Source organism: Xenopus laevis, chromosome 4S (genome assembly GCF_017654675.1).
Source record: "Xenopus laevis strain J_2021 chromosome 4S, Xenopus_laevis_v10.1, whole genome shotgun sequence".
NCBI classification, from domain to species: domain Eukaryota; kingdom Metazoa; phylum Chordata; class Amphibia; order Anura; family Pipidae; genus Xenopus; species Xenopus laevis.
This window is the reverse complement of record NC_054378.1, coordinates 63,005,447-63,031,446: the sequence shown is the minus strand read 5'-3', so window position 1 is coordinate 63,031,446 and position 26,000 is coordinate 63,005,447. Positions and strand designations below refer to the sequence as shown.

General features: G+C 34.4%; 1 protein-coding gene across 3 annotated transcripts in view; it reads right to left on the bottom strand.

The window, feature by feature from the left end:
• Positions 1 to 2,069: 2,069 nt before the first annotated feature.
• The window catches only part of LOC108715513 (neuronal growth regulator 1), a 314,986-nt gene continuing 291,055 nt past the window's right edge, over positions 2,070 to 26,000 (bottom strand). For all 3 annotated transcript variants that reach the window (XM_041561332.1, XM_018260737.2, XM_041561333.1), the window contains one exon: positions 2,070 to 3,382. In XM_041561332.1, coding sequence (XP_041417266.1) covers positions 3,258 to 3,382 — 125 coding nt within the window. In that variant the 3' untranslated portion in view covers positions 2,070 to 3,257. The remainder of the gene's footprint in view (positions 3,383 to 26,000) is intronic.

Here is a 26,000-nt window from a genome sequence, read left to right as displayed (position 1 = left end):
GTAGTGTAGTGCTACTGAAGCAACTGCAGGCAAGTAGAGAGGCAGGCAAAGAAAGAATGATCTCTGGACAACCCTAATACACTGCAATGAGTCCACTTAATTTCCTTCTTAAGAAAGCCCGCATTGCTAAGGCATTCAAACTCAAACTATTTGATTAGTTATGTTGCTTTTAAAGGCGGGTGATCAGGAATAAAATAAATGGTCACTTCTGTGCATGCTCCAGTTCCCGTACAACAAGCAGAATTGCGGTCTTGGAACATACAACTGCTGTATGTGCATTTTAGATTTCATCAGTATTTCAAATGCACAATTTTTCCCGAAGAAGCTTCTGCTGCATTAAAATGAAGAGCCCTTAATATCACCATATATTCAGTCAATTCACATAAAATATTATGTTTATTGGAATTCCCTTGTCCTTTAAATACTCAAAATGGGACCCAAAAGCAAAAACCTTGAATGAAGCCTTCTAGAAGAGAAATAATCATTGTATTTTCTTTCTATACTTGTAATAAATGTAATAAACAGCTAGCTCATTATTTGTGATTATATCTGCAAGACATCTTATGTTACCTCCATTTTTACTTATTCCTTCCAGTGTAGATAAGTGCAAAAATGCTGAGCAATTTTCCTATATTAAGAAGATAAATATCAGTCAGTGTATGCAGCTTATACATAAAACTCAGATTAACCTTTTAATTTTGATTTATCAGATGAAATGCTTAGCAGTTCAACTACTTTATGCACCTGTAAGCAAGTTAAGTCACTGTGATAACGGAATTATTATTGAATGTTGTTCTTTAGAAAATGAATCACTTTTAGGTGCTGTATCTAGAAATACACTATTTAACTGTCTTTTTTTTATTATGCAGATATCTTAGTAAGCATGTAAATACTTCCCCCACACACATCCCTGCACATAACAAGTGAAACAAATAGAAAGCTCTGGACCCCATTTTATGACCCTCAACAAAGAGGGCTGTGGTTGAGGAAGATCATCATATCAGGAGACACAGTAATTATAAAGGTTGCCTGATATGGTCTGACATTAGTTTTGATTCTGCCTTCCTTGCCATACAGTCCACACATAGAGCCATTATAATCACTTTTCATAATTGCTTTTGGCCTGGCCAGTCAGGTAATGAATGGGGCCAACTGAAAAATCTGGTCAGCTAGGGCCAGATTGTTTAATAGGCGTTAGTTTACTTCACAGCTTCACTGTGTGATCTGATATTTGGAAGAGGGTTAACTGCTTATAACAGTCCCAACCATGTGTAGTTGTACTGACCAAAGATCTAATCATTTAGCATCCGTAACAATAATCAGATCTTAACATGTATGTCCACCTAAACTAACTGTTACTTATTGCGCAAAGTCTATCCCTTCACTTACAACTAGGGTTGCCACCTGGCCGGTATTTTACTGGCCTGGCCGGTAAAAATGATGGTTGATCCCAATGTTATTAATAGGAAAAAAAGATAAATATATAGGAAGGCCGGTATTTTTTTCCAGAAAAGGTGGCAACCCTAGCAACAGCCAATGGCTGTGATGTCATTAATGTTTAGTGTATACATAATTCACTTTACCTGTAAATCATTCTTTGTGTTTTTATGACAAAGCAACCAGAAGCCAATCACTTCGGGGTAGATTGCATGGTAGATAATTAGATTACCAGTTCACAAATAAAGAGACATCTATTATACAGAGGAACTATCTTTTCAAGTGGCAATCAATTAACTAACTCACAAGGACATGGAATAGCTTCAATTTCCATGTTGCCCTGTTTAGCTGAAAAAATAAACACCATCGATTTTCATTATTAAAATAATAGGCAAAAGGTATGTTGAACGCAAGCCTTATTCATTGCACTCATGTTGGACAAGTGGTTATAAATCCCTTTTGAAATGAAAACTGAATAACACTTTTAAAGTTATACACATACTCATCCAACTACACATTCTATAAGCATTGAGATGATAACACTTGCTTTGAGAAGCTTACCCTTTTTTTTGTATTTTTAAGCAGTAATGTATGTTCTGTATGGAATCATATCTAGACAATTGACACAATGGTGGATTTTACCAGAGTTTTATTTTCCGCTGAGTAGACCCATTTCCAAATATATCCACTTTTTCTTGACTATTTTAGCTAGTTTCACAAATTCAGTACAAAATCAAGTGCAAAACAATACAGATTCCATGAAGATCAGATGATAAAATGGATTGTCACATTCTCATTTGCACAACATTTTAAAGAATTTTTGAATAATACTTTTGAAGAGAAATAGCTCTGAAATCACAAAACACATGTGAGAATTGTGCTATAATTAGGGATCTGCAAAAATATACGGAATAGGTGCAATTTGCCAAAAAGTTCAGCCATAGACACAACTGCGTCTTCTATTGGACTACATGAACTGCCAACAAAAGAATGTTACATTAGAGAATCTGCAGGGGGTTAAAGAACACTTGGTTTAAGGTATGGAGGTTCTGATTAGCACACAGAGAAGTCTTTCATACTTAGATGGTTACATGATATGATCTCCTAAAAATATGTTCTGTACATTTGGAACTTTTTTGTAATAGACTTACCCCTTAAGCTAGGAAAACCCTTCTGAATAAAAAAAATAATAAAACTTTATGAAGGCACACCCATGCGAAACATACAAGTATAAATCCAAACTGCGTCATGCAGTTTATTTTATAATACTGTTTCTTGATACCCAAAAATTAAGCTTGCAGTAGATCTAGCTAAATGTAACTGGAATAATCTTTTGAAGGCAATAATTTTGTAATAAAAATGGAAAAATGTCTGATACACATGAGTTCAAAATCTTATTTTGAGAGGCAACAGAACACGTGCCCTGGAGCTTTAAAGCGTATTCTTAATTTTTCCCTCTGCAATATTTGTATTTTGTAAACAGCAGCCTACACCCAGAGTCTCAGACCCATTAATGAACATTTTTGGAAAGTTGTCGATTACAAACATGAAATCACAACTAATATCCTCTAAAAGTAATTTCAGAGCTTTCACATTTTTTAAAAAAGGACAACGTGTACTGCTTCACAACGTAATGCAGCTAATCAAAAAAGGAGGAGAATTAAGGTATTTACATAATAAGCAATTCTACAGAAGCCGATCATCCCCATGTAAGCGCTGCTGATTATATCCCATACTGCTTCAAAAAACTCTACCAGATTGCATCCTGTCATCAGCACTTTCAAAGAAATTTTTAAAGCCTTTTTTATGTTTCTGTATGTTTATTGTATTATGGCGTTCTTCAGGTAGTTTATGCTGGTGAAAGAGGACAGTGTCAACACAAGGTACCAGCAGGAGAATAGAATTTCAGCTCTTCCGGTGATTCCATACTGGGCTGTACTTGGTGCTGAAAAGAAAAGAAAAGAAAATCAATATCTCTAAATTTCTGAGATAGGAGGAGAGGTAACTGCAAGTGTAAACTTTTGGTGCTATTTGTAAAGTCTTTAACTAGCCTTTAAATTATGAATTCTTACATAAGACAGGATATATACATGCACCACTGTGTATATTTCTTGTTTTTGCAATAACTTGACAGCTCACAAAAGAACGGGAAAGGAAGTTATGTAGTATACAATATAGTTGTTTGCATAATAATGTTGGTTGTCAGTGTTTATTTATATTGATGAGCGAATCTACTAGAAAAACTACAATAAACTTTGCGAAACATCAAAAATTTGTGAAACACTATGAAGTTTATGGGTGAAATTTTAGTTGCTGTAACTTTTTGTAGCAAAATATATTAGAGTTTATGGCCGACTTTTTTGTCTACCGCGTTGCATTTGCATGTGCAACTGACCTTGTGCCAAATTTTTGGATCCGTTCCAAGAAACTTTTTGCCGGCCGTGAAATTCAGAAATTCACTTTGAAACCATACATACAAATGCAAGAGCAAGGCAAAACACCAAATTGTAAACACAATTGCACACATATAGGAACAGATTTATCAAAGTGTGAAACCACAGTAAAATTTCATTGCGCTCGATTACTTTATATAGGATTTTTAGAGGCATATTTATCAATGGGTAAAAGGAGTTCTACATTTGATAAATATGCTTCTAAAACTCCCATAGAATTAACAGACACTTTGATAAATCTGTTCCTAAGGGCCAAGGCACACAGGCTGTTTTGCTATGAATCTGTACTACCGAGATTGACAAGCCATCACTAGTTTCCTTCCAACCTGCAGTTATGTAAATTGCTTGTTGGAAGGCATAAGTCATGTAAAGTAGTCCGACTTTTTATCACAAGGCAGCGTTAGGCTACTTCACATTTCTACTGTTATGAAGGAGACTAAGGACTAGCAATGTGCGGGATGGTTCAAAACTTGCATGATCTGTAGATCGGGTGGGTTCGGGACAACCTCCACACACTGTTTGCAGGTGGTGGGCAATTGCAGGTTGAGCTGTGACCTTACTCTACCTCTGGCAGCCACTATTTATAGGCACACTCCCCCTCCCCCTTGCCCTCTTTCATGATGTCAGAGAGATGTGTGGGTCGGCAAAGGTCTATAAATAGAAGTGCTGGTCAGGTTCGGGTTGGGTGCTGGTCTACCTTTTTTCACCTGCAAATCACAAAGGTAGATGACCCAATATGAACTCCTATTGAAGCCAACAACATAAACACAATTTGCATATTATTCTGAAGCCTGGATCCACACAGGTAAACTGTATGTAAGCTGTGGCACAAAATACCTAGCAGACAACCTCTATGATGCACAGGGTGAAAATACATTATAGTTAAAAAAAAATAGCAATTTGCTTGCGGTTTTACTTTGCATGTAGTAAATCCTATCAAGTAATAATTCACAGAGGGCCTACTCCAGAAGTTATGTGAGTTATTTAGAGATACAGTAGCAGAATTCTATATTTTTGTGCATATCCATTCAAAAGGTATAACTGTGAATGCATTACAAGCCTATGAAGGATGGAAGAAAATAATGCTTTAGAATCTTCAAATTGTCAAATCCGACTAAGGAATTATCCAAACTTGCTTTTAGTTAAAATATTAAAAATTCTAATTTGATTTTAGAGATTTATCATACTCTGGCCCTTTAAGAATTCAAATTTGACTATTCGCCACCTAAAACCTGCCTAATTGCTGTATAAGCCAATGTGAGAGATCCAGAGAGATGTTTGCATCCTTCCTGACATTCAAGTTTTTTTCTGAGAAAAAAACTTGTATCGAGTTTTATTGAATATGCATCAAATTCGATTTTAGTTTTCGGGTCGCTTAAATTCGTCCAAGTTTACAATTAGATTTTATTAATAAATTTCCCTAAGTCGAATTTCAATTGAAATTTAAGGGAGTTTAAAAAAAAAAACGTACATGAATTCGAAATTCGACCCTTGATAAATATGCCTCCTGACATGTTTAAACTAACCCCATCACTGTAGAGCTAATTTTAACTAGGGGGCACATTTACAAAGCTCGAGTGAAGGATTCGAATTAAAAAAACTTCGAATTTCGAAGTGTTTTTTGGGCTACTTCGACCATCGAATGGGCTACTTCGACCTTCGACTACGACTTCGACTACGAATCGAACGATTCGAACTAAAAATCGTTCGACTATTCGACCATTCGATAGTCGAAGTACTGTCTCTTTAAGAAAAACTTCGACCCCCTAGTTCGGCAGCTAAAAGCTACCGAACTCAATGTTAGCCTATGGGGAGGTCCCCATAGGCTTGCCTGAGTTTTTTTGATCGAAGGATATTCCTTCGATGGTTGGATTAAAATCCTCCGAATCGAAGGATTTAATCGTTCGATCGAACGAATAATCCTTCGATCGTTCGATCGTAGGATTTGCGCTAAATCGTTCTACTTCGATATTCGAAGTCGAACGATTTTAGTTCCTAGTCGAATATCGAGGGTTAATTAACCCTCGATATTCGACTCTTGATGAATCGGCCCCTAGGTGTCCCGACAATACCTCTGTTATTCTTTAATTATGTTTAAAGCTTTATGAAGGTAATGAGCAACAGATCAGCAGTCAGGTTCAAAATGCCTCATTTATAATTCTAAAAATGAAAGCAAACATCTCATTGGTTGCTGTGAATTACTGAACTGGGTCTTATGTTTTGTTCCGTTAACTTCTAAATTCAGTCGACAGAAAAGGATACAGCAAAACTAATTAACTGAGTTGTACATTTTGAGAACCCAATGCTGCTTACTAAAAAAGCAACATTTTACACATCAAATGACTCCTTAGAATCAAATCAGATTTTAAAAATAGAAGCATTTACGAATAGCTTACACTGGTGTTCTGTTTTGCACCCTGCTGCAATTAACTGCTCTTAATTTTGTAAGATTCAGCTTTCATATGTTAACGTTCTAAAAATAAAATAGAGTCTGTAAGCAATGATGATGTCTTCAATTAGCCACACTGTAAATGATGCCTGTAATACAATGACACAGCATTCTTTTTGAAGGCACTCTTTTTTTTTTATCCTTTTAATCGTAGTTGCAGCCTACAATAAAGAGCAGATGCACATTACATTTCTGATCTTTGTCAGTTTGACAATGTTTCTGTTCCTCTCTTTTCTCATTGAATTGCAGACATCACACACTGTGCTTTCATTAAGCGCCATTACTGTCTAGGTAAAGCAATTTGTAATTCATTAAAGCCCAAATGTATAAAGTATGGCCAAAAACCTTTCTATACCTAAAGTATGGTGCCAAAAAAAGCTTATATAACACCATAGTCTGTGATCTCCATAATAAGTACCTATCTTGTTACATTACAATGACATGTGCATTGCTGTAAATATATAGTTCTAATACAATTTGATTTCAGCATAGAATAATAAAAATGTAAATGTGCCGTTGCATTTTACACTTGTATGCACCTTGTTGAGATCCAAAACCTCAGACCCCAGTAGGGCTGCTAGTTATTAAAGGGGCAATACACCTCATTTTCAGCATGAATTAAATAAAAAGGGTTTATACTGAACATATAGTTTTTGCCTATGTTGTAATTATAATCACAAGGCCAAACATGTAGTAGCTTCAGTTTCCCTGTTTAGCTGAAGAAATAAAAAACAAAGATTTGTTTAAGACTAAAGGAATAGGCATAAAGTATGTTCAGCACAAGCCCTATCCATTGAACTCATATTACATTTTATTTTTTTTTACAGAGGATTTGATCAGTATTGGCCTAATGATGATTTTGATCTCAGTTATTTTATCCAGACATTCCAAGAAAATAAGTTGAAGTTCAACAAAATCAAATCAATCCAAGGCTAATCAACCCATACGTTAATAACTATTCTTGATCATTATGTAGCAATCAGAATCCATGATTATAAGGCAATCAACAGTAATCCTTCAACTGAATATACATTGGCCATGCACTAGAATTAGCGCTTCCAATTATTGTTTAAGTATTGATGTTTAATATGGCTACATATTATTCTACATATATTTTACAAATACTTATATTTAAATATGGCAGCCAATGCAAGCAATTAGTTGAATCAAAAACTCCCTTGCCAATAATATTAATTTTAAATATATATATATATATATATATATACATACATATATATATATATATATATATATTGTATGTGTAGCAATAAAAACAGAGAATTTGGTTAAGTAATGAGAAATAAATATGAACTTTTTGAAAAAAAGATGAACTAGAAAGGCCAAATTGTACTTCGTCCCACATTTGCAAATGACTGCCAATTAGTAAATTCATGCAGCATGATGTAAAGTTATATGTATTATAACCATGACCTATTGCAAACGAGCTAATATTGTATGTCACATAATTTGCAGTAGGTTCAGAAAGAAAATAGGTTGAATTATCACAATAAGTGAATAGGACTCACTTAACCATAAATAACTGCTTTTGAAAATCTAAGTTATAATTCAGCTGGCTGGAGATTTCTTATATTGTCATAAACAATATCCCAACTTGTCTAAGCTTTGAAAAGGTGAGTTATGTGAAAAGAGTGTAAGAGGGAATAATCATCATGAAGTACTGCTTTATGAGAAGGAACGAAGAATGCCTGTCAAGTGCAAATAAGATTTAAAATTATTGTTGCTAATGTGGTACATCCAGAGTTAGATGAACTAAAACATCAATCTGGTCTTTGTACTGTATCTGTACTTTATATATGTTTTTCAAACATTCCAATAACTTTCCATGCAGTAAAAAATGTCACTCAGTGGTTAGAATTGCAGCCATGAGGCACTGAATTCAGTTTCAAACTGGGCATTATCTGCATGGACTGTGGCTTTATTGTCTGCTTTTTAGTCAATTGTTTGGCTGTTACGTGTTCTCACTGCTTATCTACTGTAAGGTTAATATCCCTTTTGCTCCTTTCTCTAACAAGCTACCTTTATAGACAGCATGTTTATTCTATTTGTGAATATTTATATATGAATTATATGAGCTATACAAGAATAGGTTTATGCAGTGACAATTCTATAAAGTTTCCTTAAGGCAGTTAAAAAATGTCAGCTATTAGACGGCAATGCCCAGCATCCTACAGCACTTTCCTACTGTCACAAACACTCACAACACCCCGCTATGACTGCACAAGTTTTAATTAGCAGTGAAAAGTCTCACCAAGTGACTTTGTTGCTGAATTAGGATAACCTGCAACCTATATATCACCAATCCTGCTGCTTGATAAGAATTTTCTTCCATAGTTATATTCCTAACTTCCCAGATAATAAAGTCCATTCCTGTGTAGTTTATTTTGCACTGCATACAATTGTAACATTGCCCCTCTAAACTTACCTAAACTGAGAGCAAAAAAGTAATTCTCAGCTTCAGTGAGATGGAAACTTTGCATTCTGTTGCATTGCATTTCTGATACATAATAATACCATGATATAAACACATGGACACTTTGGGGCAGATTCACTAAGGGTCGAATTTCGAAGTTAAAAATACTTCGAAATTCGACCCTCGAATTGAAATCCTTCGACTTCGAATATCGAAGTCGAAGGATTTAGCGCTAATCCTGCGATCGATCGATCGAAGGATTTTTCGTTCGATCTAACGATTAAATCGTTCGAATCGAACGATTCGAACGATTTTAATTCAACGATCGAAGGAAAATCCTTCGATCAAAAAAAGATTAGCAAACCTATGGGGACCTTCCCCATAGGCTAACATTGACTTCGGTAGGTTTTACCTGCCGAAGTAGGGGGTCGAAGTTTTTTTTAAAGGGCAAGTACTTCGACTATCGAATGGTCGAATAGTCGAACGATTTTTCGTTCGATTTCGTTCGAATTCGAACGAATTTAACCAATTCGATGGTCGAAGTACCAAAAAAATACTTCGAAATTCGAAGTATTTTTCATTCGAATCCTTCACTCGAGCTTAGTGAATCGGCCCCTTTATGTTTTATACAAATAAGGGATTTGAAATGTCTATTTGCTTCACCATAGTCTTGCCCAGAACCATAAAAATAAGAGCCTCTGAGTCACTGCTAAAATGCTTATTTACTTCACGCTCAGGCTTTTAACATACTATAATCAAGCATAGTGTGAGTACAAAACATAATAATAATAATAACAATAATAATAATTATAACAATAATAATAAACTGAATACAGATGACCGCTATATTTTATGCTTACAATCACACACTGATCTGGTTGTATACTGACTACTGTGCATTTTACATTTCAGTTTGTTTTTGTGTGCCATAGTTTATGGTGGAATTCAGAGATTCCTCGAATAATAAGGGATGGAATAGTTCAGTAGTTTAATAAATGGATATAATAGTGAACGTGATTTTAAAAAAAGTATCTTCCCTTTTGAAAAGTTTTACCTTGGGTTTTTAGGTGATTATGCTAACATATTGTATGGCTATGCATGTTCAAATCCTTATTCTATTTACCCAAAGTGAAACTGAAGCATGTCCTACACAGAAACATGGCTTAGTGGATGGAAGAGAAGTAGTTCAAGGTAATGGTGGGCACAAGCTTTCCTATTAGATCATAGTCAGTATATAAAATTTCTTTGTACTATGCACAGCTCAACAAATAATTGTTAAGTGTTTTAAATTATGATACACCATCACTATAGATGGAATACAGACATGAAATAGACCTTCTGATATGTACATAAACCATCCAGAAAATCTATTCATTTATTCATGAAAGAATCTAAAATTCATGAATGGCAATATTTGCGTGTTTCTATACAAAACATATGTATCTAATGAAATCTATAATACAAAATCTGCACTATGGGCAACACCTTGAGCCATACAAATGAATACTGCATCAGTATTTTTCAACGGACATAAACAGATTTAACTTCATGCATCTGCACACTCTACATTTCTACTTGATATCCTGATGTGTTTTCGCAATGTCCAGTATAATGTCCTGTCCAGTAATGTATTAATCAGTGAAAATGATAATGAAATGTAACTTGCAAGAATTATATGGAAGTACAGCGTACTTATTTTAGAGAATACCAACCCCTGATGTTACGCTGATGTTACTTCCAAAATCATTCCTTTTATATAACAATTGGTATATGACTCCTTTTGAATCACAAGTTTCAGTGAACCGTGTTATACATTCATAAATTCGAAGGCATCAATAAACACCTTTTTATAGGGATTAAAAATGTTAAAATGTTTCGTGCATGGAATTGAATATTTTTATCAACAGAGTTTAAAAAAGAATTCTAAAGCAGACAGGATAAGTAAATAGGCAAAACATCTAACTTCAAGTGCCACAGGTTCCTGCCTTGAAGAGTTTGCCATGTAAAATTGGCAGTAGTGATGGGCAAATCTGTCCCATTTCTCTTTGCCAAAAAATGAGCGAAACTCTAATTTGTGCGACACTTTTTTACATTTTTGTCCATTTGCGTTAAAGTCAATGGGCGTCAAAATAATTTCAACGCACAACAATTTTTACACGCGCGACTTTTTTGTTGCAGCAAATTTTTTTGCCGGGGAATTTTTGCAGCAGTTTCTCGAAACAATTTGCAGGTGTTGAAATGCGGAAATTCGCAGCAAATCCATGCCTGGTGAATAATGTTGCCCATCACTAATGGGCAGGTGATCCAGTTTTGATCCCTTACTGAGAATCTGCTGTTAGTCAGACATAACACAATATAATTACAATACAGTAATTTCTGACATTGCTTTTGGCATGATGAATTAGCGCTGTAGCATCAGTGAGTTGCCATAATTTTTTTCCCCTGTAGCTAAATATGTCAATTGTCTTAACTGTCTGTTACACTTGCAGCCATAATAAAACAGATGCAAATTAAAATGTTTACAAAACATAGCCCTTTTAATAATGACAGTAGCATCTGATTTCTTTTTTTTTACCTTTTTTTTACCAGATTACTTATTTAGTACAAGCAGCACACAAGATGCATGCAGATATATGTCACAACTAAACTTACAAATGTCGTGTAGCCAAGGCAAACGTAAAATAAATTACTGAGAGTGGGCAGCATTAGAGATATTTGCTTTACAGGCTTATGCAGCTTACTTTTTTTGCATAATAAATGTAATTTTTGAATTGTTTGCACTGCAGGGGCTGGATGACAGTGTAATGCTGTATTTTCAATTGTTATGAAGAAAAAAATGTATTTAATTTATTTTAAGTATTATGAATTAGAATGATTCCTGGAATTATAAGAAGACGAGCCAAAAATTACATTTTCATGTAAATGCAGGTCATAAGCGTTTTTTTTTGTACATTATTTCTTCCCCTAAAAGCAAACCTTTTCATTTCCATTGATTTTCTCTGTCCTTTAGCATGCCTGCAGATTAATTTGAAAACCATCAGTTGATCAAATAAAATTTGATCATAACTAATTTCATATCACATTACTGTTGAAAGAAACAATGTAAGAAAAGGGGAGGTGATCTTTTTCTCTGGCTGTGTTTAGTTAGGCTCGAAAATAATTGGGAAACAGTATCATAGCTATAGAAAAAGCAGGGTTTTGGTGTGTTTATATTGAGGGTATGGGTGTGTAGGAAATAAGGATGATCCTTTAAGAAACGGTTCAGTGTAAAAATTCTGTCTTCCTGCAGCTCTCTAACCTGTTAAAAGTCAATAACTAATCAGTGACTTGAAAAGGCTATTTTGGGACATAACCAAAAGCAACTAACCAAACACTAACTAAACAGTTATGTCCCATGTGACTACCCTTCAAGTCACTGACTAAGTAAGAGGTTAGAGAGCTGCAAAGGAGGAAGTAGTATTCTGACATCTGTTCAATTTAGCCCCTATAGATTGAATTTTTTGGCTAACTATATTATAAACATTTTTTTATTTTGCACAGCTTATACACTTACCCAGTTTTATTTTTACACTAAACTGTTCCTTTAAGTCTTCTGAAGGAGTGCAACATACAAACAACTCTGCCAGGACCTACTACTGAATATACTGGTACAATATGTAGAATGCTTAATTCTTGGGGTTCAATTATTAGAATGACATGGAAAGATGCTATGCTGTTGAGACAGGGATAAACATTTGGAAAATGGACTCCCCTCCCCCATAAATTAATGTTTTCTGTATTGCACGCTAACTATTACAGCATATTACTGTGCAATGTGAGCCTATCTCAGCATCTCAATTCTTTGTTGTAAAAATTGCCCTTTGGGAGTGTATGTGGAAATGCAGCCCATTGTCCTAAACCAGATATTTTCCTTTGTACTTTCATCTGAATTATTTTAAACATACAGTATTTTCCAGAATGCTTTTGATATTTTTGACAGATTAGCCAAAATTGCCTGTTTTGGGGGAAGCATAAATGATTAAATCTGTATGTCATTCATTTCAGAAACATAACTTGCATTTGGATTTGCTAAATGACAAGTTACAAGATATTTTGTTTTATATATCTATATATATATATATATATATATATATATATATATATATATATATATATATATATTTTATGTGTGTGTGTTTGTGTGTGTAATATATACATATATAATTAAAGGCTCAAATTATCGTTAACTGGAACAATGTTTTACTTTATCATAAAACTGTCAAGACATCATAAAATAAAATGTCATTGGGAGGATTTTCATTTTTCTCTAGAGCGTTACAGATAAACTTCCAAATATTGTGTTACGCTGGTGTTCACTGAAGATTTATAACTTTTCAAATTGCACATTGACAGCCTATAAAAAGAATTAGAGTGATGAGCTGAGATGGAATAGATAATCGGCTTAAACTTTATCATATCTGACATGACTGTTTTGACCATGAGAATGTTTATCAAGAATAAAAATTGAAAACGGCTTTTGAATCTGAAAGAAAGATTATAATAATCTTCCTCCACCAAACTATTTAGGCTGACCATAAAATAATTTTTAAATTGTTTAACTGGTGCAAAAGTGAATATTTCTAACCCTGTGATCCAAATAACAAAATCCAGTGACAATGATGATTTTAAGTAAAAAAGTTTGAAACACATACAATAAATACAAAGTTGTTACTATAATAAACAGTATTACACGTTCATTTGAGATTAAATCCCTTTAAAGTCTGGATGATAAAAATATATTTTAGTGTTTTTATTTAATACTGTCCATGACTAACTCAATCAATCTAAAGTTTGACCACAGTAAGGTATTAGTAAGTATGGAAGCTTCACAATATTCTTTATTTCCCTGGGTCCTGAGAACTGTTTGGAAAAAGTTCATAGAAATGAACTGGGATAGTGTTGGCACTTTTATATATATATACTATTATATGTGAGAGATGCAGATCTAATCTATTGATTAAACCCCATTGGTAGCCTTGCATTTCTTAATTTTAATTTTAACTTTCCTATATACCAGTATCTCAAAGCAAGGCAATGTATACTTCACCCCCAACGCAACATTATGGGACATGCTGTTATTGCTCAGTTTGAATTAGAACTCGTCCTACTGTCTTGTCTTTATAATTTTAATAACTTGAATGTACTATTATGCTTTCAAAATAAAATCTTCACTTTAATAGTAGCAGTATGGGGAAACCGCACATATTAAATGGCATGTATAACTACAGTTTCAAAACAGCCTAGTTTACATTGTAGCCTGTAGGTGAGCATTGCATATGAGAATAAAAAAAAACTCAGATTGGTTTAACAAGAATACTAGACTAATTAATGTAATCACTGCAAAGTAAAAAACAAGTGCAGGCAGTGTAAAAACCTTTAAATATTCTACCAAACTACACTGTGGTCCTATGTGAGGAATCAATTTTAAAATGCAAACCAAACACATGAAAAATCACTTTCTGAAAAATAGGGCTTCCGTTTACAATGAAATCAATGAGACTTGTTAATGCCCCATATGCAAAGAATAATCTGGCACAAAATGGCTTCTCTTAATCACTTGATGATGATCAATCTAGTGCATGTTGTACTCTGCACTTTGCACTGAATGATGTGCAAGTTAAAGGACAGGTGGGGGTAAAATGGGTTATGACCACACGCAGGCTTCAACCCATCCCTTATGCATACAGTGCTGCTGAATACCAACAGCACTGTATTCGTGGTGGGAGCTTAGGTCTTTGTGTCTGTTTTTAACTTTGCAATCAAATGACACCTCTGGAAAATTATAAACTGCATTCACAGTTTTTAGGCAAGTAAAAAAATCTTTGTTTTTAGCACCAATACCTTTTAATGCAAGATCAGATTATATTTCAGTGTTACTGTTATTTTTCCTAGGCAAGAATGCACCTCTTACTTTATGATTCACGTTATTTGGGAATAGATGGGTAATAGGTATATAACATACTAAACATTTGGAGAAAATAGCTAAGATTTTATGTCCTCGTCCAATTCTCATGTCTGCTGCCGTTTGACTTTGAAATGCTTAATTTCATCTTCCTGCACTGACTTTATTTGATGTGCCTGATGAGGATTCTCCGACTCATAATTGTCAGCAGCTGTTTGTCCAACCCCTTATCAGCAAGGCAGATTTCATGTGGCCATCTGGAGCACAGACCCTTTTGGCCACTTATCCAAAAATGGATACATAGGCACTCTGATGCCTGGTCATAAAATTTTACCATCTTGAAGTAATTATATAACTTGTAACATAGATAGAATCCTGGGACTTCTGCAATATTTACAGGATTCAGCTGCTGCCCCTTTTAATTCAAACATTTCTCTTTTCCTAATTATACAAGACATTTACATTGATATATTAGACAAAGCAAGGGAATGCTTTAAAGCTTTAAAGTAGGGTTGTGTTATGGTGTCTCATTGTGTTTAAATACTAAACCAAGATTTACAGAGACTAAAAACACAAAGGTAAAGTCTAGACAGCTTTCAGTACATTGAGCACAATGTGCTCCAGACAAATACACATTTATTCTAAGGTGAAGCTAAAAATTGCACAGAACAAAGTTTTTGTACATGTATCCGTTTATCTGTATTTTATTTTATTTTGTTAAAAGTCCAACGATCAAAAGGAGATATAATGATTCTTTAAGTTGAAGACTTAGGGGCAGATTTATCAAGGGTCGAATTTCGAAGTGATAAATACTTCGCAATTCCACCCTCGAATTGAAATACTTCGACTTCGAATATCGAAGTCAAAGTATTTTTCACCGAATTTGGCCATCGAATGATCGAAGTAAAATCGTTCAATCGCATGACTAAATCAAATGATTTAGCGTTTGATCGAACGATTTTACTTAGATGTGTGAAGATGGTCTAGAAGGTCCCCAGAGGCTAACATAGCACTTCGGCAGGTTTAATTTGGCGAAGTATTGAAGTCAAAGTTTTTTTAAAGAGACAGTACTTTTACGATTTGACTTTGAATCGAAGTCTAAGTAAATTTGAAGTCGTAGTATCCTATTAGATGGTCAAAGTATCCAAAAAAGTACTTCGAATTTCGAATTTTTTTACTTCAAAAATTCCCTCGAATTCACTTCAACCCTTGATAAATCTGCCCCCTATTATACATATACCAACATCCAACACTAACAAGAACTATTTTACCACCCTTTATATGCTAGGGCATATTACACTGTATTCCATGGTATGAAACATTACAATCAGTTTTCATATAGAAAAGGCACATTGCAAAACTCTGAGGAGTGATAGTCAAGCAAACTAAAATTGCATGATTCACAAAGGTAAACATTGCACATTACTGCAGCATACATGCACAATAAATCACATAATCAATGCTCTATTTATGAGATATACAGATTTGTCAAACAGCATGATGTAGAGTAGATGTGAAAACATAGCAAGTACAGATTAACACAATCTGCAAACATGTCATTATATGGTAATGTTTTATCCTCTCGAGTACAAATGCCTTTTATCAAAGCCTGACACCTCTAAATAAACACATTTAGAAGGGTTTAGCTTTATTCTAGTTAATCTCAAACAGGGTTGAAGCAAATTCCTTGTGGACATGGTCTAATTACATTCTACCTGCTTGAAATAAGCATTTTATAAGAACGACAACAATTGACACCTAAAGGGATCATAATAAAACCATCTAGTTAATATAGACCTGGATTAATGAATGTGTGATTGCTTGAGTTTTGTAGATGATATTTTCAAAACTATCCTCTCTAGTAAGTATGAACCAGACTATAGTCATTTACATACGGATCTGCAATGCATGAGGTTCAATTTTGTATACGGTTCCCATGTTTGGGGCTTCAAGGGGTTGAAGCTTCTGATGTAGTTGTGGCTGATGCTGTGTGCACTTTTATGTGAATTGGGCAAAACTGTACAAAACAGGACACTATGGGAACCCTGCAGATACCACCACCTTACAGGGTGGTGATAGTTTTAGGGTTCCCCTGCATCAAAAGGTGCCTTAAGCACACTTTTCAAAGAAAATGTACATTTAGGGCAGCTATACTGATATTCTACTAACATTTTTCATGAAACAACATAGAGTTACTACTACTGCACTTGTAGGTCTTAAATTACCTCTTATATTTCCTAACACACATTCAAGTTTGGCACTATAAATTTGCCACATAAATCCAAGGCAGAAAATGTTCTATCATCTATGGACTCATTGTGTCCTATGTTGGATTGTTGAATTGTCTTTTATATACTCAGATTGGCTCCACGGAGATGGAACTGTTGATCCTAAATAAAATATTCTCTATTTTACTGTTGTGTGTGCAATCATACACATACGGAGACAAACTTACACGTTACATAAACCATTATTTGTTACATATAAAATGGTTTATATATTATAAAGGGGCTCTCCGCCCAAAAACTATAATAATAAACCTGCATAATGAAATAAAATGTCATTCTAAAAATGTTTCTCTAAAATACTGTATGTAAATATAATTGCAACTGAAAGCAGTATTTGTCTGTGTTTTTATATTCTCTGCAAAACCAACTTTTGAAACAATATAGCAGAATCTAGCTGATTAGCAGGCATGAGGTTACCTGGCTTCTCCAACATTGGGCCAGATTAAATTCAGTAAGAAAAAGCTATCTCATGGTTTATCACTAGAAAAGCCATGGACAAGGTTCTATTTAAGGAGAATAAACTTTTCTCCTAATTCATTTCCATTTTTTTCCCATTGACTTCAACAAAGTTTTCACATGATAGTGAGATAAGTTTTTCTGAATATAATTGCATCTCAAATTGAATTTCATCCATGAATTTTCACATGATAAACCACTGAAAACTTTACATTAATGTATATTCTTTCTTTATGCAAAAACAGCTTGTGCGTGGAGTTCTTCTTTATCTGGGGCAAATTATTTAATTAACAAATGTTAAAGTTAAGTTAATGTAAATTTGAGTATAGTGTCTTGAAAATTGTGGTTGCCTCAATATCCCTTAAAGACTATGGTGCATCCCTTATCTCATCAACTTATAATGATGTCTGAAAGGGTCTTCTATTAGGAAGCCTAACATGACCTAATAAACCGATATCATAGAATAGGTTTGTCCATAAAAAGGCATTAAACCTACAACTCTTCTTTACCTGCTATTCTGTCTGTATCTTGAACAAAACATCTACTGCAACATTAAATTACCTGACAAAAGATGAACATGATTTTTAATTGCGCTTGCTGACTTTTATTACATCAATAAGCCATCCAAGATCTTCAGAGTTTTATACAAATTCATTTGTGGCGATTGTCAATCAGTTTTTGTCTGCTGATTTTCATTAGAAAATTACACATATAAAATTCTTGTGACTCATGTGTAGGTTTATACACTGGTATGTCTAGGACTCAAAAATACAGTATAGTAAAACACCAGTAACAGTGTTTATTGCTCCTTCTCACTGGCTCCAGTTACAGCAAGGCAAGGTGCTTAATGTGTTGACATTTTTATGGAACATACTTCACATTGGCTTACATAACTGGAGTCACTTGTGAGGGCTGAGATAGAAGTAATTGAAGGGAGCACCAATGTAATTTTCTATAGAATTGACAGTAGGTTCAAACAGGCACAGGAGTCATAAGATCTTAGCACAGCCAAAAATAAAAGATCTGTTGAAAGCTGCCCCTAAGGAGTAAGGAGATATGAACCAAATGCTTTAGGTAGGAGCGAGTCATCAAGTGAGGCACTAGATTCATCCTCCTCTGTATTACAGGTAGAGCAGGCTAAACATAATTTTCCACATTGTATGATGTATGCGATTAGTATGAGATCTCCGCTAGTTATATATGGGCCTCTTTTCAAAACCTTATTCCCAGGTGATGTTTGACTAATCTTGTTTCAATATTCTTGGAGTTCAACTTATCAAGTCATCTTAGTTTACACTTAGATATACATCTTGATAATATTATGATTTTTATTCTTATTATACCCAAAAGACATGAATATCCTGAAAATGATATCCTTATACATGGTGCTTAATAGTGTCATCAGTTATAATAATTACTTAATCAAATGTGTGTATTATAAACAATTATGAACCCCCACCTCTGATTTCCATGAACTGTATAAAAGTTTTATATGGTCACAGAACTATATGAGGAAACTTAAGAAAACATTGAGAGAACATGAAATGCCCTATAGTGCCCAAAACCAATTAAAAAGTTGCTTAGGCCATCTATAACATATTCAAAGCTAAATTAAAGGTCAGCTTGCACATTAAAGAAAAACGATACAGTTCCTTCAAAACAAATACTTAATAATATCGTAATAAATGTCCTATTAAATAATTTTATTTTGGTATTTCCCTTTTTTATTGCTATATTATATCCACCATATTGTGATGGTCTTTGCTCTCACTCACCAAATTGGAGGTTGGGGTAAAAGACTTAGCTCTGTACATTTATTGGGCGATGTGACATATCGGGGCCGATTCACCAAGGGTCGAATATCGAGGGTTAATTAACCCTCGATATTTGACTGGGAATTAAAATCTTTCGACTTCGAATATCGACGTCGAAGGATTTTAGCGCAAATAGTTCGATCGAACGATCGAAGGATTATTCCTTCGATCGAATGATTAAATCCTTCGAATCGAATGATTCAAAGGATTTTAATCCAAAGATCGAAGGAATATCCTTCGATCAAAAAAACTTAGGAAAGCCTATGGGGACCTTCCCCATAGGCTAACATTGAGTTCGGTAGGTTTTAGATGGCGAACTAGGGGGTCGAAGTTTTTTCTTAAAGAGACAGTACTTCGACTATCGAATGGTCGAATAGTCGAACGATTTTTAGTTCGAATCCTTCGATTCGAAGTCGTAGTCGAAGATCGAAGTAGCCCATTCGATGGTCGAAGTAGCCCAAAAAACACTTCGAAATTCAACGTTTTTTTACTTTGAATCCTTCACTCGAAGTTAGTGAATTGGCCCCATCATGTATATTTAGAGGCACATTTATCAAAGGTCGAATTTATAATTCATGTGAGTTTTTAAAAACTCCTAAACTCCCATTTGATTAGAATTTTAAAAACTTGATTCGAGTTTTTTCTCAACCAATTAATCCAGTAATTTGGATTATGTGGATAAAATGGAGTCTATGGTCTATTCCGTAATTCTGAGCTTTCTGGATATCGGGTTTCCGGATAAGGGATCCTATACCTGTATTGCCTATAGTAATTAAAGCTTTAGTCAACTGCCAAATAAAACCACTATAATACAAAATGAACTTTATCAGTAATAGTACTGCATCTGTAAGCTTTGGATTTGGCTAGAGGGTCTATCCTCACTACTGTAGATAAGATCATTAATCTGTACAAAATCCTGGAGAGATCCAGTCAGCCTGCCGCTATAAACACAATGTCAAATTTAATTGCTGTCAATAAATAGTGGAAGCATCCATGACTTCGATGTAAAGAGCAATTTCAGTGTTAGATACCTGTATTCTGGATACTAGATCAGATGTGCCCATAGGCTTAGTTCTACACACGCAGACAAAAATAATGTTGTCAAAACCTTTTCCTCTCTACAATGGACATCATATCTAAGGATGTTACATTTTATACCAGCCACATTAACTTCTCAAAGAAGCTGGCCTTTGCACTTCAATGCTTCTGCAAAAGGAACTTGTTTTTCTCTCCAATGCTTTCCCTATGGTAAATATGAATAGTGAAGTTCAATATAACATTCCTTTTTTTCTTTTATTTTAATATTACTGAAAATAATAACTGTATTGAAAAAAAAACAATTCATTTAAACGAAATGACAATTTTATTCCTCTATTTTGTTTTGAAAAAGTCCTGTTTTCATTTGTTTTTAACGTACTCCTGCATTAGCTACTTGCTCTGATGTCTAAAGACTGATATATATTTCCAAAACAAAACTGCAACCAGTTTTTTTTACAGTTTTACATACATGCATATTGTTGACGTGTAAGGTTCCTTTGAAATGGAATGGGATCCAATGACTCATAGGAACATATGATAACAGGGCTTGACAATTTTGAAGTAATTTTTTTGGGTACTTCGACCATCGAATAGGCCAAATTCGACTTTGATTCAAATTGAAAATACCATTCAAAAATCGAAGTACTGTCTCTTTAAAAAACGTTGACTTCGACACTTTGCCACCTTTAACCTGCCGAATTGCTATGTTAGCCTATGGGGACCTCCTAGAACCTATTTTACTTTGACCGAATATGGACATATTCAATCAAAAAAACCTTTTATTTCGACTTCGAATATCGAAGTACTGAAATTCGACCCTTAGTAAATGTGCCTCTAGGTGTTCCCAATACTTTGTCTAAAAGACAACAATTGGAAATAATAGATAGTGTCACAAGATCATAAAGAAATTTCGAGACATATGCTGTGATATAGAGAACAGGGAGTGTCACAGCCATCTATAGTAATCTGTTTATTTAGGGGTATGCTTTTATTTAATATTGCTAATACTACTCCATTGCTTAAACCCATTATCTTTGAAAGCTGATACTGTTAATAGTGTTGCGATTATTAGCTTTGTATCACATTTGATAGCTGAGCAGAACTTAGTGAATATTGCTTTATAAGTATATCCAACATAAAAACAAAGTCATATTTCTACATTATGAAAGGTGATTGTTAAAATCTTGAACTAGCATTCCTTTTACGAAGCTGCACATTGAGAACATGTTCTTGCATTAAATAGGGCATATTTCCCACTATACTTTAAAAGTCCTCATTTATCAAGTGTGTTTTAGGAGCATTCAAGGGTACAAATAGTTTTATATATCACACTTGATTTAAGTATCCTCAATGCAGAATTTGTCATTTAAATGCGCAAAACTGATTGAGTAGCTGTTTTTATATACATAGAGGAAAAATATTCACTATTTGCTAGACCCAATGAAAAAAGGATCGGTTCTGAAGTTACTTGTGACAAATGTTTATTTTTTTTATGTCTTACAAATTAGGAACAATCTTTTTATTACATATGCATTTATCCCTTTAGATAGATGAAACTCTTTTTAGACCATTTAAGCACAACAAAATAGGGAATTTACATGGTTATTTACTAAGATGAGCTTGATTCTCGCTGTGCTTTTTTCTTAGTACAAGTATGGGATCAGTTATCTTGAAACCCGTTATCCTGAAAAAGGCCATCTCCCATAGACTCCATTTTATCCAAATAATCCAAATTTTTATCAATGATTTCCTTTTTCTCTGTAATAATAAAATAGTATATGGTACCTGATCCAAACTAAGATATAATTAATTCTTATTGGAAGCAAAACCATGTTGGGTATATTTAGGGGCCCATTCATTAAGTTCGAGTGAAGGAATAGAAGAAAAAAAACTTTGAATTTCAAAGTGTTTTTTTGGCTACTTCGACCATCGAATGGGCTACTTCGACTACTACTTTGAATCGAAGGATTCGAACTAAAAATCGTTTGACTATTCAACCATTCGAATGTCGAAGTACTGTCTCTTTAAGAAAAAACTTCAACCCCCTAGTTCGCCACCTAAAAGCTACCGAGCTCAATGTTAGCCTATGGGGAAGGTCCCCATAGGCTTGCCTAACTTTTTTTGGTCGAAGGATAATCCTTCGATCGTTGGATTAAAATCCTTTGATTATTCGATTATTCCTTCGAAGTATTTGCGCAAAATCCTTCAACTTCGATATTCGAAGTTGAAGGATTTTCATTCCGCAGTCGAATATCGAGGGTTAATTAACCCTCGATATTCGACCCTTGATGAATTTGCCCCTTAATGTTTATATGATTTTCTAGTAGACAAAAGGTATAAAGTACCAAATTACAGAAAGCGATGCTATCCAGAAAACCCCAGGTCCAGAGCATTCTGCATAACAAGTCCCATACCAGCACATGTATGGGATCCGTTATACAGAAAACCAGTTATCCAGTGGGGCCAATGCAGTGTTTTGGCTGTGCATATGGACTTTTATGTTGTACATGTTCTAACCATGTCTGTGTTTCCTCTGGGCATCATAAAAATGTATTATAAACAACACTGGGGCAGGGACAGAGATAATCAATGCACATGGTTAAGTGCTTTGTAATATGTAAGCAGTACAAATAAAATACAATAATATCCTCATCCGACAAACCTGGTGCCCAGGGTTTTTAGATCTATTAAGTGTAAACAATGGGATATATGCTGATCCTACTGGACCAATGTTATTCAAGTCAGACTTTTAGAGGGATTTGCATTTTTTATTGCTAGCTATTATTTGAAAAAACTCTAAAATCGTAGAGGTTTTAGAGGTTTTTGAAACCATGATTAAACTCCATTCCTCTAAAACTACGAATGTCATGAAAGTTATCAAAATATCCAAATACAAAAATGATGTTCATGTGCTGGACAATGTGCTAAAAAATACAAAAACCTCTACAATTCAACCTTTCATAAATAGGCCTCTTGGTGTTTTTCATAAAAATGGTAACATATTATTATAAGTTACTTGTGCCCATACATGCTTTGGACACTTGGGGTGAGCACCCTTGCACCTGTTTAGGGTGACAGCACACTGGAAGATTTGATGCCATGGGAAATCTGCACTACCATTGGGATCTCCTGCAAATAACTCAGTATCGTAGTCATCAGGAATTATCCCCGGTAAAACTGATTACTGATTGGGTGAATTTGCCTGGACAGGCAATTTTTTCAGGAGATTTGTCACCTGTGGGTATCACGGATTTCTTGTGGGCGCAAATCTCTCTGTGTGCTACTGCCCTTATTGTACGATGATGAATTGCACATGGCAAGGTTATTTCAGATGTTAGAGACAACAATCCTGTTCTATTTTATATAAAGTTATATAGTTAATTTGGGTTGAAAAAAAGCAAATGTCCATTAAGTTTGCAGTGCATCCCACCAGCATCACAAACCCACATGATATATGTCATGTCATATTCAGCCATCACCTTGAACATTCCACAATTATATGCAGAAAACTGGATTTTTAAAGATTTCTTTAATTACAAATTCTATATATACCACTTTTATAGAATATTCACAAAATCCTTCAATGTTTCATGGAAAACAAAAATGCCTGTACTATACCCAAATATAATTTTTCACTTTTTGTCTTGAATTCAAGTTTTTTTTATTAACTGTATGTGTGATTAATGAAGTTTTAATACAGCCAAGTGTTTTCACTCATTACTAGCTTTTGCTAACATGTGCAGAAATCCGATAAGCTGCATGAATAAAACAGATATATTGTGCACTCAACAGAACTGTGTGTAATATATGTTTCTATGAAGCTATGAAGACATTATTTGGCTAGAAGCATAAATAATAAAGTATGTCAGTCTAGTAATTCCACATTTATTATGTTAGTTAGTACATGCAAAGGCTATCCTTATTCTCCTACCATTAAAACTACCCAGCCTTTTCATAAAAGATGATTGCAATTTCCAAAGTCCTGTATTTGCAATAAAAAAAATATAACTCAAACAGAACATGAGTGATATCTGCTCTTAAGATATGATAGCATTTTCCCTCAAATGTTATATGTCATATTAAGTATTCATTGAATATGGGCATAGTTCAGATATGGTCTAAGTATAATTGTACTTTTCAAGTTGAGTAATGTCGTTTCTGAGCGAGACATACTATACTGTGTTCTCCACACTGCATTGAGGAAAGACCACAGAGATACATTTAAAGGAACAGTAACACCAAAAACTGAAAGTGTTTTAAAGTAATGAAAATATCATGTAGTGTTGCCCTGCACTGGTAAAACTGATGTGTTTGCTTCAGAAATACTACTATAGTTCATATAAACAAGCTGTTGAGTAGCAATGGCTGAAATTGAAAAATGGCTATATGGCACAGGATAAATAATGGATAACAGATAGCATTATGTTCTACAGAGCTTATCTGCTATCTGCTGTGTAACTTGAGCCTTTTCTCCTTTGAATAGCTGCCCCCATTGCTACACAACAGCTTATTTATATAAACAATAGTAATATTTCTGAAGCAAACACAGCAGTTTTAATAGTGCAGGGCACCAGTGCATTATATTTTCATTACTTTAAAACTATTTCATTTTCTGATGTTACTGGTCCTTTAATAGTCAAGTTACAAGCTATGTTCCTCCTCCTAGTTATCATAATATCTTGGATAAATATTATTAAAGCATTATTTTCTTAAATAGTGAAATAATTTGAACTTGTAAGTACAGCATTATTGGAAAATGGATCGGCACATACAACATTTACATTAATAGTATGGGTGATTGTCACAGATGCAGCCACTCTGCTTTCCCCGTGAATTGCATTGTGAAGTGCAACTACAAGCCTTATGTTTTTACATGCACCAGTCACAGGCAGTACTGTACATCTTCTTCCAGAGTTGATGTATTGCTGATGGGCTACACTTGCACTTAAGCAGCAAGCAAAGAGTGTTTTGCAGCCTGGGTATTTATGACTATGATCAGGAAATGTTCAATATACCAATAAGAATATCCAGAGGCTTTGACCAGTTCTTATATCCTGCTCAAGAACTACACTGCAATGACACTGCATAGAATGGGGATATTAAAACTTAACCAAACGGTTTGCTATAATGCTTTAGACATTACTCTGAGCATGTTTCTAATATTTTATGTTCGGTGTTATGAGAGATTGTCGTACCCTGTCTGCTCAGAAGTAGTAAATACACAGTACAGCAGGATTACTAAATAAAATGAAAATGAGAGAACACATCTCACACAAAACAAAAGGCTTATACCACTTAGAATATTATAATCTAATTTATGGAGAATTTTTTTTAATTCCATTTAAACGCTGCAAACTCAGATGTATTGGTTTTTCAAAGAAAATACCTCTGTGGATTACATATATCAGCAAGCATCTGCCTGGACCTAGAAATAACAACTTAGCTTATCCCTAAGGGGAGGTAATAATATTGCAGCATGATAGGAGGTTAATATGATACTGGCTCTCTGGGACTGATACAATAACATGCGAATATACACTATAGCGTTAATATAAATACCTGCTACTTATTAAAAAAATGTGTTCCTTGCCATAATACTTCTGCTCACTCTTGCATTCTCTTTCAATTGCAGAGATCAGCATCAAGGGCACCCTCTCACCAGCATTGCTGGATAAGTCAGGGGCTTAGGAACA